Here is an 18,216-nt window from a genome sequence, read left to right on the forward strand (position 1 = left end):
GGTCCTGGACAGGCGCTGGGGCCTTACCTGAGACCCGTCCTACCTCATCACACCCCCTGCCCCCCCCCGCACCCTGGGGTGCCGCCCACCCACTGGGGACCCCCCACACACACGCATCCCCCCACCCCACGGGTGGCTTGGGGGGGCACAGCCCCCCCCTAAAACACCACCCTTTCTTCCCCCCCCCGCCCCATCCCACCCCACGGTCGCTGGGACCGGGGGGGTCACTTCCCAAACCCAGGGGGGGCTCAGCCCCCCCCCCAAAACCCGACCCCCCCCCCCCCCAACCACTATGGGGCCTGCCCACCCCGAGCGATGCTGTAGACCCTACACAAACATCCAGGCTCACGGGGGGGGTCCCCGATCAATTTTTTTTTTTTTGGGGGGGGGGGGCCATGGGCACCCCCACCACCCTGGCACCCACATGGGGAGAGGGCACTTGCAGCCCCCCCCCCCCACCTTTCTCCTCCTCCTCCTCGGGCAGCAACAAGCACATGGGGTGGCTGGGGGGGGGTGGGTGTCCTGCCTTCTTACCCCCCCCCTTAAGGGGTGGGGGGGCTCCTTTAGGGCCCCCCCCAAAAAAATGGGGGGTCACGTGTCCCCACCTCAGCGGAGACTGAGGCCGTGACCGTGCGGGGAGGTGGGGGGGGGAAATCCGGCAGGGATTCGGTCCCTGTCTACCTGCCCGCGCTTGGGTGGGTGGGGGGTAAAATGGGGCTGGGGGGGCTAAGAGGAGCCCCCCCCCAATAAAGGGGGGGTCAGGTAAATTGGAGGGGGGGGCACCCAGCTGTAAAGCCACAGGGGGGGTCGACGCAGCCTCCCTCACCCCGTGCTCAGCCGGGATGAGATCGGCGCGTCCTTCCCCGTCTCCCCGTCCCCCCAAACTCCTCTTTTGCCCACGGGTGAGGTTTGGGGGGGTTCCAGGGACCCCCCGAAACCCCCCCCCGGGGATATTTTGTGGCGGGGGGGGTTAGAAACGTGTCTTACCAAGATACAAACCCTTATACCAACCATACACTGAGGTGTTGGAAGGGGGAGCACTAGGATCAGCTGCAAGCCAGCAGTGGCAAAAGCCATCAGAAAGGTGGCTGCAGTGACAATAAAACAGTGTTAATACAACCCCGGTCGGCAACAGGCGTCCCCCCCCCACACCGTTTAACCGCCGGTTAACACCCCCGTCCGCCGCCGGTAATATCCCATTGGCCGCCGGTAAACGCACGGACCTACAACCGGTAGCGCGGCGAGGCTGGATTTCCCCGGATTTTAGCCCAGTTCGCCCTCCCCGAGGGGGTGAGAGGAGAGAGCGGCGCTTCCCGACCCTCCGCCTGTAGCTCGGCCGCCTGTTGCCTTGGCCACTGCCCACAGCCTCGGCTAACTCTAGCCTTGGCTGCCTGTACTTTGGCCACCAGTAGCCCTGGCTGCTGCCTGTAGCTTGGCTGCCTGTTGCCTTGGCCACTGCCCATAGCCTCGGCTGACTCTAGCCTCAGCTGCCTGTAGTTTGGCCACCGGTAGTCTTGGCCACCGCCTGTAGCTTGGCTGCCTGTTGCCTTGGCCACCACCTGTAGCTTGGCCGCCTGTTGCCTTGGCCACTGCCCACAGCCTCGGCTGACTCTAGCCTTGGCTGCCTGTACTTTGGCCATCGGTAGCCTTGACTGCCTGTTGCCTTGGCCACCGCCTGTAGCTTGGCTGCCTGTTGCTTTGGCCGCCTGTTGCCTTGGCCACTGCCCACAGCCTTGGCTGACTCTAGCCTCGGCTGCCTGTAGTTTGGCCACCAGTAGCCTTGGCCACTGCCTGTAGCTTGACTGCCTGCTGCCTTGGCCACTGCCCACAGCCTCAGCTACCTCCAGTCTTGGCTGCCTGTAGTTTGGCCACCGGTAGCCTTGGCTGCCTGTTGCCTTGGCCACCGGTAGCCTTGGCCACCGCCTGTAGTTTGGCCACAGGTAGCCTTAGCCAGTGCCTGTAGTTTGGTTGCCTGTAGTCCTGGCTACCACCTGTAGTTTGGCTTGGAAGGCTGCAGCCATAGCTACCTCTATTTTTGCTGCTGCCTGTAGCCGTAGCCACCTGGAGCGTTGGCTGCCTGTAGTTTGCCAGTAGCCTTGGTTGCTTACTGCCTGTGGCCTTGGCCACCACGGGTAGCGCTGGCTACCTGTAGTCCTGGCTACCCGTAGCCTCAGCCACCTGTAGCCTGGCCACCACCTATAGCCTTGGCTGCCACCTGTAACTTGGCCAACACCTGTAGCCTTGGCCACCAGGTAGCCTTGGCCAGCACGTGTAACCCGGTTGCCTGTAGCTTGGCCACTGGTAGCTTTGCCCACCACCTGTAGCCTTGGCCACCTGTAGCCTGGCCTGCTTGTAAACTTGGCTACTGGTAGCCTTTTCCGCCTGTAGCCTGGCTGCATACATCCTTGGCCGACACCTGTAGCTGGTCAACCGCTTGCACCTTGGCTACCTATAGCCTCGGTTACCTACAGCCTTTGCCGCCTGTAGCCCTGGCTACCTGTAGCTTAAGCACCTGGACCCTCACTTGCCTACAGCTTAGCCACCGGTAGCCTTGGCTGCCTGTAGCCTCAGCCAACACCCATAGCCCTGGCCAACACCTGCAGCTTGGGCAGCCACCTGTTACCTACAGCTTGGCTGCCTGTAGCATCAGCTACCTGTAGCCTTGGCTACCTACAGCTTGGCCATCTGTAGCCTCAGCCACCACCTGTAGCATCGGTTGCCTATAGCTTAGCCACCTGTAGCCCCAGCCGCCTTTAGCCCTTGCCGCTGGTAGGGTTGGCCGCCTGTAGCCTTGGTTGCCTATAGCTGAGCCACCGGTAGACTTGGCCGCCTGTAGCCCCGGCCACCTACAGCTTAGCCGCCTACAGCCTTTCCTGCCTACAGCTTGGACGCCTGTAGCCCTAGCCGCCTGTAGCCTTGGCTGTCGGTAGCCTTGGCCACCTGTACCCCTAGCCACCTGTAGCCTTGGTTGCCTATAGCTTGGTCGCCTGTAGCCTCGGCCACCGGTAGCCTTGGTTGCCTGTAGCTTAACCACCTACAGACTCAGCCGCCTGTAGCCTCGGCCGCCTGTACATCCTGCCCCTGGTTGTACTTACCTGTGGAGCGCGGGCCCTGGAGGGACCCAGGGAACGCACGGTTGCGGTTAAGAGGTTGGACATGCGGTTGTAGGGGGGAAAAGGGTGTTGCGGCGGGGGTACTCACAGTGCATATCCCGCTCGTGCTCGTACTCGATGAAGGCGTAGCCACGGGGCTTCCCAGAGCGCTTGTTGTAGACCATGTAGATCTAAAGATAGGGGGTAAGAACAGGCGCCAGGCATCACCCCAAGAGCGGGTGTTGCTTAGGGGGGTGTTGGGTGGGGAGTAACCCCCGCGCTCACCCGCTTGATGGGGCCGTAGACCTCGAATTCGCGTCGCAGCTTCGACTCTGTCGTGTCATAGTTCTGTCAGGGTGAAGAAGCGTGTGCATGTGTGTCCCCAAAACAGGGGGGTCCCGGGGATTGGGGGAAACCTCACAGACTGGGGGGACCCCCACAGATTACAGAGGACCCCCAAGACTAAAGAGACCCCCATAAATTAGGGGGAGACCCCCAGAATTGGGAAGAGCCCCCCAGATTAGAGACAGCCTCACAGAGAGAGGCTGTGGGGACTGGGGGAGGCCTAAAACATTGGGGAGAGCCTCACAGTGGGGGCCCAAAAAATTGGGAGGAGCCCCAAGTGTTGGAGGAGTCCCCATAGATTAAGGAGGACCCCCAAAGACTGGGGGGGGGCACCCTCTGTCCTACCCACCCCCCCCAGCCCCAGCACTCACCACTCTGGCCACGAAGAGGGTTTTGAAGGCGTCTCCTTGGGCGTTGGGGTCGTTGTGGGGGTCCCCTGAGGGGGCGGGAAGAGGAAAAGGGGGGGGGGTCAGGGGGAGTCAGCACAAAAGGGGGGGACCCCTAGCCCCCCCCTCAGAGCCCCTCAACTTACACATCTTGAGCTCAGTCTCAACCTCTTGCTGCCTTCGCTCGATCTTCTCCCGCCTCTGTTGGGGGCGACAAAGGTGGGGGATGACCCCAGGGAAGCCGCCGGACTCAGAGGCTCCTCCTACAGCCCCCCCAAACTCAGGAGGGGTCCCACAAATATCCAAAAGGGCTCCCCAAAACCCAGGGGAATCCCCTAAAATGTGAGGGGGGAACAAGAGAGCCAAACCTGTGCCCCACAGCCAGAGCCCTGCATCGGGGAAAAGCTGCCAAGATTCGGGGAGGCCTTACTACCAGTTTTGGGGACCCCCCCCATCACTCCCAGTCCCACGGGGAGGGGTCTGCACCCTATTCGGGGGGCGTGGGGGTGTCCAGACATACCTTCCGCTCCATGCGCTCCTCCCGTGTCTCAGCACGGGTTGGCGGGGGGGCGTCACGAGGATCCTGTGGGGGGATGTGGGGTGAGATAGGGGGGCTAGGGGGGGTTAGTGGGGTACAGGGGTTTGGGGGGGGGTCGCGGGGGGGCACCTCAAATTCGCGGATGTAGGGAGCGATGCCACTGTAGGGCTGGTTGTGGTGTTTCTCGTGGGGGAGCTTCTCCAGGGGAGGCAGGTAAGGGATGGGGTCGCGGGGGGCGAAGAGCGCCAGCAGGTTGGGGGGCAGGAACTGCGTCATCTTGGGGCAGTCTGGGGGGGCAAGAGGGGGGTGAGCACCCTCAAACCCCCCTGATACTCCCAACCCCCCCCCGACACCCCAAACACCCCCCTGCTGATGAGGAATCCCACCATCCTACCCCCCCGAAGCCCCACAGGCACCCCCATGACCCCCCAAGCCCCATACAAAGCCCCCCACACCCCCATAACCCCATGCACCATAACCCCACACCGGGCCCCCCCAGCCCCACGCCAATACTCCCAGACCCCCCTAACCCCAAGCAGACCCCCCCATCCCCACACCAGGCCCTCCAGCCCCCGCCAGACCCACACTGGACCACCACATCCCCAAACCCAGCCCCCCCAGCCTCACACCGGGGCCCCCAGACCACCCCTAGCCCACACCAGACCCCCGCAGGCCCCCCCAGCCCCACACTGGACACTCACAGACCCCCCCAGCCCCACACCAGGCCCCCCAGCTCCCCCACACCAGGCCCACAATGGACACTCACAGCCGCCCCCCGCCCCCCCCGCCCCACACCAGCACCCCCAGCCCCACACCAGGCCTCCCAGCCCCCCCACACCAGGCCCACCAGGCCCACAATGGACACTCACAGACGCCCCCAGCCCCACACCAGCACTCCCAGGCACGCACCAGGCCCCCAGCCCCACACCAGGCCCCCCAGCCCCCCCACACCAGGCCCCCCCGACCCACACCGGGGCCCTTCCCGTCACGGGGCCCTTCCCGCCCCCTCCAGGCCCCATTTCCCCCCCCCCCCCATCCCCCCCCCCATCACGGGTCCCTTCCCCTCCCCCCCACGCCCACCCCCACGTGACACCCCTCTCCCTCCCCCACGGACCCCCCGGGCGCTCGCGCTCCCTCCGCCCGCTCCGGCCTGGCCGCTCCGCGCGCCTCTGCGCATGCGCGACCGCAGCGCCGCGGCGGGAGCCGGAACTCGCTGCGCAGGGGGCGGAGCCAGAGGGGGGCGGGGTCAATGGGAGGCGGGGCAGGGTGGTGCGTCAGAGATCCCTCCGCCGCGGGAGGGGAAGGGGCGGAGGAGAGTTCTCGCCATAGCAACGGGGGGCGGTGACGTCGCCATAGCAACGGGGACAGCGGCCTTGCGGTCTCCGAGCAACTGGGGGGGACGACACCCCGTGCCGTTGCCATAGCAACAGGGGGACACCCCGTGTTCCTGCCATAGCAACCGGGGTGACAACACTGTCTCCTTCTCATAGCAACCGGGTGACACCCCGTGTCATTGCCATAGCAACCAGGGTGACACCCTCCTGGCTGTCCCATAGCAACCAGGGTGTCACCCCCTGTCCCTGCCATAGCAACTAGGGTGACACCCCCTGCCGTTGCCATAGCAACCATTCTGTCATCCCGTGTCATTGCAATAACAACCAGGGTGTCACCCCCTGTCCCTGCCATACCAACCAGGGTGTCACCCCCTGCCTGTCCCATAGCAGCCAGGGTGTCACCCCCTGTGCTGCCATGCGGGAGTGTGACACAACCCCAGCGCCTGGGTCCCCTCCTGGGGTCCCCTCCCCCCCTGGGGACACCCAGTGACGGGGGGGAGGGCCCGGGAGGACCCAGGCACCCCCCCCCCCTACCCCGTTATTTTTAGCCAGCGGGGGGGAACCCGACACCGCAGGGCCACCCTGTTTACAGGACAGCGCCGGTGACAGCGGGACGGCGGGGTCGGGGACACCCGGTGACAGGGGACAGGGGTTGGGGACACCCGGTGACGGGGGTTGGGGACACCCTGGTGACGGGGGGGGACACCCGCTGAGGGGGGGGGACACCCGCTGAGGGGGGGGTCACAACCGGTGACAGGGGTTGGGCACACCTGGTGACGGGACAGGGGCTGGGGACACCCTGGTGACAGAGTGGGACACCTAAGGACAGGGGTTGGGGACACTCAGTGACGGGGGACAGGCGGTTGGGGACACCCTGGTGACCAGGGGTGACACCCAGTGACAGGGGACAGGGGTTGGGGACACCCTGGTGACAGAGGGTGACAGCTGGTGACAGGGGACAGGGGTTGGGGACACCCTGGTGAGAGAGGGGGACACCCGGTGACAGGGGGGGACACCCTGTGATGGGGGACGGGGGGCTTGGGGACAGCAGTGACAGGGGTTGGGGACACCCGGTGACAAGGGGACACCCCAGTGACAGGGGCTCAGGGGGGCTGGGGACAGCAGTGATGGGGGACAGCAGGTTTGGGGGAACCCAGTGACAGGAGACTCACAGCCACAGGGGGTCTGGGGGACCCTGGAGGGATCGGGGGGGGACACCTGGTGACACAGGAGGGACCCTGTGGGACCCCTAGGGACTTTGGGGGTCTCCTAGTGCCGTAGGAGCCCTGTAGGATCCCCAAGGACCTTGAGGGGCCTTCCATGCTGTAGGGTCCCTGTGGGATCCCCGAGATTTTAGGGGGCACCCCATACCTGCAGGGTCCCCGAGGGACCCCCAAGGACCTTGAGGGTCCCCCAGAGGTGTAGGGTCCCCGTGGGACCCCCAAGAGTTCAGGGGGTGCCCCCCTGCTGCAGGGACCCCCAGAGGGTCCCCCAACGCTGTAGAGAACTCCAAGGACCTTGAGGTCCCCCAACGCTGTAGACCCCCAAGAATTTGGGGGGCTCCCCCCACCATAGGGACCCCAAGGACCCTGAGGTCCCCCAACATCGTAGGGACCCCCCAGAGTTTTGGGGTCCCCTAAGACTGTAGAGACCCTCAAGGACCTTGAGGTCCCCCAACACTGTAGATTCCCAAGAGTTTTGGGATCCCCCAATGTTGTAGAGACCCTCAAGGACCTTGAGGTCCCTCAATGCTGTAGAGACCCCCAAGAGTTTTGGGGTCCCCCAATGGTGTAGAGACTCCTAAAACTGTAGAGACCCCCAAGGACCTTAAAGTCCCCCAACATCGTAGACCCTCAAGATTTTCAGGGTCCCCCAACGCTGTAGAGACCCCCAAGGACCTTGAGGTCCCCCAACGCCGTAGACGCCCAAGACTTTCGGGTCCCCCCACCTCCCTAGAGCGCCCCCCCCCCCCCCCCCTTCACGCTGCCTTCAGCTCCATCCTCCCCCTCCATCCCCCTCCCCGGGGACCCCCCGGGCATGGGGGAGCTGGTGGGCTGCTGTGAACGGGTGGCCATCAACGTGGCGGGACGTCGCTTCGAAACCTTGGGGCGCACCCTCCTGCGGTTCCCCGACACCCTCCTGGGCGACCCCCGCCGCTGCCGGCGCTACTTCGACCCCCAGCGCCGCGAGTACTTCTTCGACCGCCACCGCGGAGCCTTTGGTGCCGTCCTCTACTACTACCAGTCTGGGGGACGCCTCCGCCGCCCCCCTGATGTCCCCTTGGACGTCTTCTTGGAAGAGTTGCGCTTCTACCAGCTGGGTGCTGAAGCCGAGGGAAGGCTCCGTGAGGCCGAAGGCTTCGGTGTGGAGGTGGCCCAACCCTTGCCCAGGGGCCGGTTGCAGCGACGCGCCTGGTTGTTGTGTGAGCACCCCGAGAGCTCGCCGGCCGCCCGCGCCGTGGCCTTCTTCTCCGTCCTCATCATCCTCATCTCCATCGTGGTCTTCTGCTTGGAGACCCTGCCACAGTTCAGGGCCGGAGGGGAGGGGTCTGCTCAGGTGAGTCGCAGTTGGCGGTGGGGGTCTTCCTTCTCACCATCATCGTCATCGCCATCCTCGGTGTCCTTAGCCTCACCCTCCTCATCCTCACCATCCTCATCATCCTCACCCTCACCATCCTCATCTTCACCATCCTCACCATCCTCATCCCTTCCATCCTCATCCTTACGATCCTCAGACCCACCATCCTCATCCTCGCCATCCTCAGTATCCTTAGCCTCACCCTCCTCATGCTCACCATCCTCAACCTTATGATCCTCATCCCCACCATCCTCATTACCCTTCATCCCCACCATCCTTGGCATCCTCAGCCCCATCCCCTTCATCCTCACCGTCTTCATCCTCACCATCTGCATCCTCACCATCTGCATCCTCACCCTTATGATTCCCAACGTTATCATTCTCACCCCTACCACACTCACCATCCTCATCCTCGTCGTCTTCACCATCCTCATCCTCACCACCCTTGGTATCCTCAGCCCTGCCACCCTCACCTTCATCATTCCCACCTTCATCATTCTCACCATTACTCTTACCATCATCTTCACCATCTTCTACCTCATGACTGTCACTGTCACCCCCACCACCTCCACCTTCACCATCCTCACCACCCTTACCGTTGCCACCACCCCCCCTGTTCATCATCTCCTCCTCACCATCACCATCTTCATCTTTCTCATCTTCTTCATCCTCATCATCCTCACCTTCACTCTCACACCCTCACCAGTATTATCATCCCTGACCTCTTCTTTGTTTTCCTCCTTTTCCTCTTTCTTGTTGTCATTCTCCTCCTCATTTTCCTCCATCTTCTCTACTTTTTTCTTCTCATAATTCTCCTTACCATCTTCCACCTCATCATCCTCAACTTCCTCTTCCTCATTCCTACCCTTTCTGTCAATCCCACACACACACTCCTCCTCCTCCTCCTCCTACCTGGAGCCCCTGCCTCAGTTTCCAGCCCAGCAGGGACCCCTCACTGCCAATGACTCCTCCCAAAATTTTCCTCACCCTCATTGTCCTCAACATCCTCACCATCTTCATCACCATTCCCATTATCCTCATCATCACCATCTTCACCTTCCTTATCATCACCTTTCTCCACCTCTGTCTCCTTTTTCCTTTTTCTCCCCAACCTCATCATGTCCATCATCATCGACGCCTTCAACCATCTCATCACCATCACCCTCATCGTCCTTTCCATTTTCTTTCTTCTCTTCATTTTCCTTAGCATCATCATCTTCACCTTTATTATTCTCCTCACACCCTTCTCCACCTTTCTCCTTTTCCTATTCCTCCTCTTCACCCTCCTCCTCCTCATTTTTCTGAATATCTTGCTCATCATGACCATCCTCACCACCCTCATCATCTTCCCTCATCTTTTTTTCTCCTCCTCATTTTTATCATCTCCTTTCTTCTTCCAGCTTCCTCACCACCCTCATCATCATTGTTCCTCTCCTTTCTCTCGTCTTTCCTACACCCCCATTCTTCTTTCCCATCACCTCAGTCCCCTTTCCTCCAGCCCTTCATTTTTCTTCTCCTTATCTTCATCACTTTACTCTTCTGTTTTCTGTTCCTCCTTGTCTTCCTCTTCCTTCTTTTCTTCTTCCTCCTCCTCCACCACCACCACTGCCTTTGGCCCCCTATGGCCTTCTCCTCTTCCTCCTCTTCTTCCTCCTCCTTCTCCTGGGTCACAGCCATGGGACTCAGGGTCTGGGTGGCCTCAATTCCCCCTCCAGCACACCAGAGAGGCCACCCAACCACCCGGGTGGGCAGGAACCCCCATTAATCCATGGTGGGTGTTATATCTCAAGGTCTGGGTGGGCTGGAACGCCCATTAGCCCATGGTGGGTGGCGGACCCAGGGGTCTGGGTGGCCTGGAACCCCCATTAACCCATGGTGGGTGGTGGATCTCGGGGTCTGGGTGGGTTGGAACCTCCATTAACCCATGGTGGGTGGTGGACCCAGGGGTCTGGGTAGGCTGGAACCCCCATTAACCTATGGGGGTGGTGGACCCAGGGGTCTGGGTGGACTGGAACCTCCATTAACCCATGGTGGGTGGTGAATCTCGGGGTCTGGGTGGCCTCTAACCCCCTCCACCACCCCCTGACATCCATCCCCCCCTCCACCCCCTCACCCACCCCTATCTCCATCCCCAGCCCCCAGTGCCCACCTCCACCAACGTCAGCGCTTCCTCCCCACCATCACCCCGCGGCGGCCTGACTGATCCTTTCTTTGTGGTGGAAACTATCTGCATCTGCTGGTTCTCCTTGGAGCTCTTGGTGCGCCTCCTGGCCAGCCCCAGCAAGGCCGCCTTCTTCCGCAACGCCATGAACCTCATCGACCTGGTGGCCATCGCTCCCTACTTCATCGCCCTGGGCACGGAGCTGGCGCAGCAGCGCGGCATCGGCCAGCCCGCCATGTCCCTCGCCATCCTCCGCGTCATCCGCTTGGTGCGGGTGTTCCGGGTGTTCAAGCTGTCCCGCCATTCCACCGGGCTGCAGATCTTAGGGCAAACCCTGCGCGCCAGCATGAGGGAGCTGGGGCTGCTCATCTTCTTCCTCCTCATCGGCATTGTCCTCTTCTCCAGCGCCGTCTACTTCGCGGAGGCCGAAGACCCTTCCACCTCCTTCACCTCCATCCCGCAGGCCTTCTGGTGGGCTGTGGTCACCATGACCACAGTGGGCTACGGGGACATGGCCCCCGTCACCGTGGGGGGGAAGCTGGTGGGGTCCCTCTGCGCCATCGCCGGGGTCCTCACCATCTCCCTGCCCGTCCCCGTCATCGTCTCCAACTTCAGCTACTTCTACCGGCGGGAGCTGAGGGGGGAGGAAGGGGGCGAGTACACCCCCACCCCCCCCTGCCCCCGCCACCCCCCCTCCCCCTCCCCTCCTGACACACCAAAAGGGGGGGGCTGGGGGGGGGGAGGGGAGGAGCTGGTGGATGGGGATGCGGGGGGGGGGCAGGGGTGGCCGGGGAGGTTGGTCACCCAGGTGTGATGGCGGGGGGCGGGGTGTAGGGTGGTGGGGTGATGGGGCGAGGGCACTAGGATGAGCGAGGGGGACGAGCATGCACGAGGACAAAGGATGCCACGTGAGGGTGCACGAGGATGCGTGAGGACATATGAGGGGTCACAAGGGGGCACGAGGACAACTGAGGGGGCACGAGGACTAACAGGGTCGTGCAAGGGCACAGGAGGATGCACGAGGACATATGAGGGTGCACAAGGATGCACGAGGACTAACGGGGCCACCCAAGGGCACGCAGGGGTGTACAAGGGTGCACAAGGACAAACGAGGGTGCACGAGGACGCACGAGGCTGCACGAGGACACACGAGGCTGCACGAGGACAAGTGTGGGCACACAAGCGTGCACCACACAAAGGGGGATGCACAAGGGCGTGAGAGGGCACACGAGGACAAGTGAGCGTGCATGAGGACTCAGCGGGGTGGTACAAGGACGCACGAGAACAAACTGGGCTGCACAAACGCGCACGAGGACTCGATAAGGGTGCACGAGGGTGCACGAGAGTGCACGAGGACAAACAAGGGTGCACAAGCCTGCCAAAGGACAAATGCGGGTGCATGAGGGTGCACGAGGACACGCGAGGACACACGAGTGTGCATGAGGATGCACGAGGACACGCCGGTGTGCCCACAGCTGCACGAGGACGCATGAGGGGTGCACGAGGACATGTCAGCGTGCCCATGGCTGCACGAGGATGCACGAGGACATACAAGGGGTGCACGAGGACACACAGTGACCCCCACCCAGCTGGCTCAGGCCAGCACCCTGCCCCCTCCCTTGTTGTGCCCTACCCCCGCCCCCACCCCCCACCCCTGGCACCTTCTTGGGTTTCGCCGTGGCCGCGGTGGCATTTGGGAACCTGATCCTGCACGGGCCCTCGTGCATCGCACGAGCGTGTGTCTGTGTGTGCCCGGGGGGGGGGCAGGGACCGTGGGGGTGACGGTGACAGCGGGTGTCCCCTGCACTCGTGGTGGCCCCCGGGCCAATAAAGGTGACAGTTGGTGGCAGACGGGGGGTCACAGGGACCCTCGTATGAGGACTGGGGGGGTCACAAGTGTTTTTGTGCGAAGCCAGGGGTGTCACGAGGGTTCTTGCGACAGGTGGGGGGGGGGGTACGGGAGCCCTCGTGGGGCTGGGGGGGTCACGAGGGTCCTCGTGCGAGGCTGGGGGGTCACGGGGACCTTTGTACGAGCCCCAGCCTGACCTGGCTCTGCCCCTGCTGAGGCTGCAGGGTTATATTTAGGGGACCCAGACGTCTGGGGGGGGGGGGGGGGGGGGCGGGGCCAGGGCAGCTGGACGCCTGGAGCCCTTGGGGGAGGGGGGAGGGGTGACCCCCAAGTGCCTGGAGCTCCCCTTCCCCCCCAGCCTCCCCCCCAGTGCCTCGAACCAGTCAAACCAGTCCCTCCCAGTGCCCCTCTCCCAGCGTGAGTCCCAACCCCTCCAATGCTCCCCCAGCCTCTCCCAGTCCTCAGTCCCCCCAGTCCCTCCCAAGTATCTCCCAGTCCCCCCACTCCCCCCAGGTCCTTCCCAGTCCTTCCCAGTCCCCCAGTGCCCACCCAGTCCCTCCCCAGTCTCTCCCAGTCCTTCCCAGTTCCCCCAGTCTCTTCCAGTCCTTCCCAGTCCCCCAGTGCCCCTGCAGTGCATTCCCAGTCTCTCCCAGTTTGCCCCAGTGACCCCTCAGTCTTTCCCAGGCCCCGCAGTCCCTCCCAGTCCTTTCCAGCCTTCCTAGTGCCCCTCCAGTGCGTTCCCAGTCTCTCCCAGTTCACCCCAGTGCCTCTCCAGTCCCTCCCAGTCCTTCCCAGTCCCCCCAGTGCGTCCCCAGTCCCTCACCTGTCTCTCCCAGTCCTTCCCTATGCCCCCAGTCTCTCCCAGTCCTTCCCAGTCCCCGCAACTCTCTCAGTTCCTTTTAATTCCCCCCAGTGCTCCCCCAGTCAATCCCAGCCCTTTCCCCAGTCCCTCCCAGTTCCCCCCGTCCCTTCCATTCCCCTCCCCGTCCCTCCCAGTTTCCCCCAGTCCCTCCCAGTTCGCACCAGTCCTCCCCCCAGAGGACCGAGGGCTCCTCCGGCCGCCAGGGGGCGACGTGGCGCCCCCCCGCGGAGGAGGCGGGGCTGGAAGAGCGCGAGCAACTCCCGGAAGAGGCGGGGTTGGAGGACTGAAAGAGGAGGAGTTGGAGGCCCAGAAAAATAAATGATTGGAGGCCGGAAGAGGCGGAGTTGGAAAACTGAAAGGGGCGGAGCTGGAGGACCGGGAAATACAGGCCTGGGAACCGGAAAAGAGCTGAGTTGGGGACAGGAAAAGGCGGAGTTGGAGGACCGGAAAGGGCGGAGTGGAAGGACCAGAAGAGGCGGAGTTGGAGGACTGCAAAATGTAAAGTTGAATGACTGGAAACGGTTGAACTGCAGGACCGGAAGAGGCGGAGCTGGAGGACCGGACGAGGCGGAGTTGGAGGACCGGAAAGGGATTCGTTGGAGGACCGGAAAGGGCGGGGTTGTAGGACCAAAAAGGGTGGACCTGGAGGACCAAAAAGTGGCGTTGGAACATCGGAAGAGATTGTGTTGAAGACCGGAAGAGCCGGGGTTGGAGGACCGGAAAGGGCGAGATTGGAGGACCGGAAGAGATTGAGTTGGATGATCGGAAAGGGCGGAGTTCAAGGACCGGAACATAGCGGATTGGATGGCCGGAAAGGGTGGAGTTGGAGAACTGGAATGGTCTGTGTTGGCGGACCGGAAAGGGTGGAGTTGGAGGACCGGAAAGGGAGGAGTTGGAGGACTGGAAGAGCCAGAGTTGAGGACCGGAAGGGGAGGAGTTGGAGGACAGCAAGGGGCGGAATTGGAGGACCGGAACATACTTTATTGGGCCCTGAAAAGGCGGAGTTGGCGGCCCGGAAAGGGCGGAGTTGGCGCACAGGACGGGTCCTGGTTGGCCGGCCGGAAGGGGCGCGGGCCGAAGCCGGAAGGGGTGGTGCCGCCGGGTCGGCGTCACTTCCGGCGCGATGCGGGCGGAGCTGCGCGGCGCGGGCGGGCCGGTGTCGCTGCCTGATGGCCGGGTCGTGCTGCTGGGCCGGGGGCCACTCACCGGCCTCACCGACCGCAAGTGCTCTCGCGGGCAGGGTGCGGCTCCCCGGGACCCACAGACCCCCTGGGCTCAGGCTCGGGACACCAAGTCTCCCGGGAAGCCCACAGACGGCCCCCAGCCCCCCATCCGGGCACCCCCTGACCCCCCCCGGGACACTGGATCTCTCGGGAAGCCCCCAGGGCTACCGCTCCCCCACCCCCCCCGGGCTGCCCCCAGACTCCCCCCGGGAGCCCCTAGATCCACCCTCATTCTCCGGGAAGCCTCCAGACCCCCTGGGCCCAGGTCTGGGACACCGGATCTCCCGGGCAGCCCCCAGACCCCCTGCCCCGAGAAGCTTCCAGGACCCCCCGGCCCCGGGCAGCCTCCAGGAAACACACACCCCCCTCCGCCCCAAGAAGGCCCCGGACCCCCACGGGAGCCCCCAGCCCCCCTGGGCCTGGACACTGGGATCCCCCCCAGGACCCCCAGCCCTGAGGTCCCCCCATGCTCCCTGGGCCTCCCCAGGATCCCGAAGTTACCTCCCTCTAAGTGCCCCCTCTTATCCCCCATGTTTGGTGGGGGGGTCCAGGGTCCCTAATTTCTTACTCCTCGCCCTTTGCAGTGGAGATTGTGGCCAACTACACCGAGGGCACAGCGCTTGTCATCCAGGTGGGGGCTGGGGGCTCCCTGGAGGCTTCTGGGGGGTCCCTGGGGTGTTGGCGGAGGGGGCTGAAGGGGTTTAGGGAGGCTCTGGAGGGTTTGGGGTGTATCTGGGATGTTGGTGGGGGGACTGGGGGGTTTAGGGGTGCCCTTGGGGGTATGGGGGCTCCCTGGCACGTTTGGGGTTCCTGCGGGCATTTGGGGGTTCCCTGGGGGTGTTTAGGCGAGCCCTGGCAGGGGGTTATGGGGGTTTGGGAGGTTGGGGGCGGGACTTGAGAAGGTGTGGGGAGGACACTGAAGGGTTAAGGAAGTTGTTGTGGGGGCCCTGGGATGTTGGCAGGGGGGCTTGGGGGGTCCCTGGGGGGGTTGGGGGAGGCCCAGGAGCTATTTTGGGGGGGGCACTTAGGGGTCTCATCAATTCTGGGGAGGGCTCAGGGGGATTTACGGGGCAGCTTGAGGCAGCTGAGGAAGGGGTTCTGGGGGCAGTTGGAGGGGCTCCTTAGAGAATCTGGGGGGGATGGGGGACCCCAGGGGGTTTTGGAGGCTCCCCACTGATGCTGCCCCCCCCCCCCCCTGCAGCGAGGTGTGAACCCAACTTCTGTGGAGGGCGTAGCGCTGGGACGGGGGGGTCGCGCCACCCTGCGCCCCGGGCAGACCCTCTGCTTGGTGAACGGGCTCTACCCCTACCAGCTGCACTTCGAGGGGTCCCCCCGAGCACCCAAACGCCCTGCCAGCCCCCCCCCGTCCCCCCCAGCACCACGAAGGGGCCCCCTCAAATCCCTGACACCCACCCGTGGTGCCTGGGACCAGCATGGCTCCCTCCTCATCTTCACTGCTCCTGGCATCCTGCCCAGCGCTCAGGTACACCCCCCTTTGGGGGTTCCCTGCCATTTTGGGGGTTTTCTTTTTCCCGGGGGGGTGGTCCCCACCTCCCTGGGACCCCCCTGTTTTTTGGAGCCCCCCTTGAACTCCCCCTGCCCCCCCAGATTGCTGGGTTTGACCTGGATGGGACGCTCATCACCACCAAGTCGGGGAAGGTGTTTCCCACTAGCCCTGAGGACTGGAGGTGAGGGGGGGGAGTTTTGGGGAGTCCTGGGGGGGTGCAGGGTGTGTGGCTCTTGGGTGCCATTTTGAGACACGGCCTCCTTTTTTTTTTTGTTCCTTTTTCCACAGGATTTTGTACCCAGAGATTCCCAAGAAGCTGAAGCAGCTGCACAACGATGGGTATAAAGTACGGCGCTCCCCCCAGGAGCCCCCCAAGACCCCTCAGGGCCCCCCAAATCTCACTGACCCCCCAGATCACCACCGTTCCCCCCAGGACTCTGCTAATCTCCTCCAGCTCCCCTGGGATTCAAACAAGACCCCCCCCCCAGGGCCCCCCAAACCCCACTGAGCCCCCCAGGGCCCCCCAGTGCCCGACTACACCCTTGCAGCTGCCCTGGAATCTTCCCAAACCCCCCCCAGGGTCCCCTCAAATCCCACTGACACCCCCCAAACCCCACTGGCCCCCCAGGCCCCCCCTGAACCCCCCCCCAAACCCCACTGCATCCCCCCAGGGACCCCCAAACCCCACTGTCAACCCTCCTGCACCCCTCCAGCTCCGTCTGGAACCTCATGCCCACTCCCAACCCCACCTCTGCTCCCCTCCCCAGCCTTCCAGGCCCCCCTCAAACCCCACTGAATTCTCAGCCCCCCACCAAACTTTACTGCCTCCCCCTTTTTGCCCCCTCCCCAGCTCGTCATCTTCACCAACCAGCTGGGCATCTCCCGCGGCCGCCTGCGGCCCCACGACTTCAAGGCCAAGGTGGAGGCAGTGACGGAGCGGCTGGGGGTGCCCTTCCAGGTCAGCGGACACCACCCCGGGGTCGTGGGGGGACCCCTGCCCCCCCCCCCCAGGTTCAGGGGACCCCCCCAGGGGTTGGAGGGGGCCCCCCTCAACTGTTTCACCTCGCCCCCCAAAAATAGGTGCTGGTGGCGACGGGGCCGGGGATCTATCGGAAACCCGTGCTCGGGATGTGGGATCATCTCTGCGAGGAGGTGGGGGGCCACTGGGAGCATGCTGGGAGCTGCTGGGGGGCACTGGGAGATGAGGGGGGCACTGGGAGATGAGGGGGGCACTGGGAGGGCTCTGGGACCTGGGGGGCATACTGGGAACTGGGGGGGGGGTGCTGGGAGGGCACTGGGAGCTGCTGGGGGGCACTGGAAGGTCATTGGGATCTGGGTGGGGGTACTGGGAACTGAGGAGGGATACTGGGAGGGCACTAGAAGCTCTGGGCGGGGCATTGGGAGCTGTTTGGAGAGCGCTGGGAGCCGCTGGGGGTCACTGGGGAGGCATTGGGAGCTGTTGGGGGGACTGGAGAGCACTGGGAGCTGCTCAGGAGGACTGGGAGCTGCTGAGGGCCACTGAGGAGCACTGGGGGCTGCTGGGGGGCACTGGGGCGAATTGAGGGGCACTGGGATGTAGTGGGGACACTGGTTTTGGGGTCTCCCCCAGGCAAATGAGGACGTGACGGTATCGGTGCCTGACAGCTTCTACGTGGGGGGTGAGTGAGCTGGGGGGTCCTGAGGAGGTCTTGGGGGAAGTGTGTGGGGGGGGGATGGGGAGGGTCCCGGGACACCTTGGGGGATCCTCAGGGGCCCAGGGGGCTTTGGAGGGAGTCCCAGGGAGTGGGGGTGACACTGCAGCTGCATTCGGGTGCTGGGGGGGGCGGGGCCTGGGGTGTTTTGGTGTCCTGGGGGGGGGGGGGGACCCCCCTCAGCCCCTTTTTCTTGCCCCACCCCCCAGATGCTGCTGGGCGCCCCCCGAACTGGGCCCCTGGGCGCAAGAAGAAGGATTTCTCCTGCAGCGACCGGCTGGTGTGCCTCCCCCCCCCCGGGACCCCTCTGGGACCCCCAACCCCCCCAAATCCCCCCCCCGGGGACCCCCAATTCCACCCTAGGACCCCTAACACCCCCTCCCCCCCCTAAATTCCCCGGGACTCCAGACCCTCCTTTGGGACCCCCAAACCCCCTCTGGGACCCCAATCCCCCCCCAGAACCCCTACCCCCGGACCCCCAAACTCACTCTGGGACCCCCAACCTGCCCTCAGGACTCCCCCTGGGACCCTTAAACCCCCCTGGGGCACCCCAGCCCCCCCATAACTCCTTCAGGGGCACCCCCATCTTTGACAGGATCCCTTCAATTCCTGGGTTCCCAGTGCATCCCAGTATGGATCTTCAGTTCCTCC

General features: G+C 64.0%; 3 protein-coding genes across 5 annotated transcripts; 2 read left to right on the forward strand and 1 right to left on the reverse strand.

Annotated features, from left to right (window-relative positions):
- Positions 1 to 460: 460 nt before the first annotated feature.
- Positions 461 to 5,609, reverse strand: LOC308057400 (U1 small nuclear ribonucleoprotein 70 kDa-like). Of its 2 annotated transcripts, none has more exons than XM_080411514.1 (8): positions 5,476 to 5,597; positions 4,491 to 4,648; positions 4,344 to 4,406; positions 3,970 to 4,024; positions 3,809 to 3,873; positions 3,378 to 3,440; positions 3,202 to 3,283; positions 461 to 1,088 (listed from the first exon to the last, which is right to left on the reverse strand). In XM_080411514.1, the coding sequence occupies exons 2-8, from the start codon at positions 4,635 to 4,637 to the stop codon at positions 823 to 825; spliced, it is 741 nt and encodes a 246-aa protein (XP_080267640.1). In that variant the 5' UTR covers positions 4,638 to 4,648; positions 5,476 to 5,597; the 3' UTR covers positions 461 to 822. The 2 variants fall into 2 exon arrangements, 1 of the variants encoding a protein (XP_080267640.1); XR_013925258.1 differs by lacking the exon at positions 461 to 1,088 and adding an exon at positions 1,970 to 2,185 and having other exon boundaries at positions 2,223 to 3,283; positions 5,476 to 5,609.
- Positions 5,610 to 5,748: 139 nt separating this feature from the next.
- Positions 5,749 to 12,314, forward strand: KCNA7 (potassium voltage-gated channel subfamily A member 7). The gene is made up of 2 exons (XM_080411511.1): positions 5,749 to 8,251; positions 10,408 to 12,314. The coding sequence occupies exons 1-2, from the start codon at positions 7,733 to 7,735 to the stop codon at positions 11,245 to 11,247; spliced, it is 1,359 nt and encodes a 452-aa protein (XP_080267637.1). The 5' UTR covers positions 5,749 to 7,732; the 3' UTR covers positions 11,248 to 12,314.
- Positions 12,315 to 13,761: 1,447 nt separating this feature from the next.
- PNKP (polynucleotide kinase 3'-phosphatase) lies at positions 13,762 to 18,210 on the forward strand. Of its 2 annotated transcripts, XM_080411513.1 has the most exons (9): positions 14,151 to 14,385; positions 14,952 to 14,998; positions 15,569 to 15,850; positions 15,976 to 16,055; positions 16,163 to 16,220; positions 16,725 to 16,832; positions 16,955 to 17,026; positions 17,484 to 17,532; positions 17,775 to 18,210. In XM_080411513.1, exons 1-9 carry the CDS (start codon positions 14,268 to 14,270, stop codon positions 17,954 to 17,956), a joined length of 996 nt encoding a protein of 331 aa, XP_080267639.1. In that variant the 5' UTR covers positions 14,151 to 14,267; the 3' UTR covers positions 17,957 to 18,210. The 2 variants fall into 2 exon arrangements, with proteins under 2 accessions (XP_080267638.1, XP_080267639.1); XM_080411512.1 differs by lacking the exons at positions 15,569 to 15,850; positions 15,976 to 16,055 and having other exon boundaries at positions 13,762 to 14,385.
- Positions 18,211 to 18,216: the final 6 nt, after the last annotated feature.

This window comes from Falco punctatus, assembly GCF_963210335.1.
Source record: "Falco punctatus genome assembly, contig: scaffold_297, whole genome shotgun sequence".
Classification (NCBI taxonomy): domain Eukaryota; kingdom Metazoa; phylum Chordata; class Aves; order Falconiformes; family Falconidae; genus Falco; species Falco punctatus.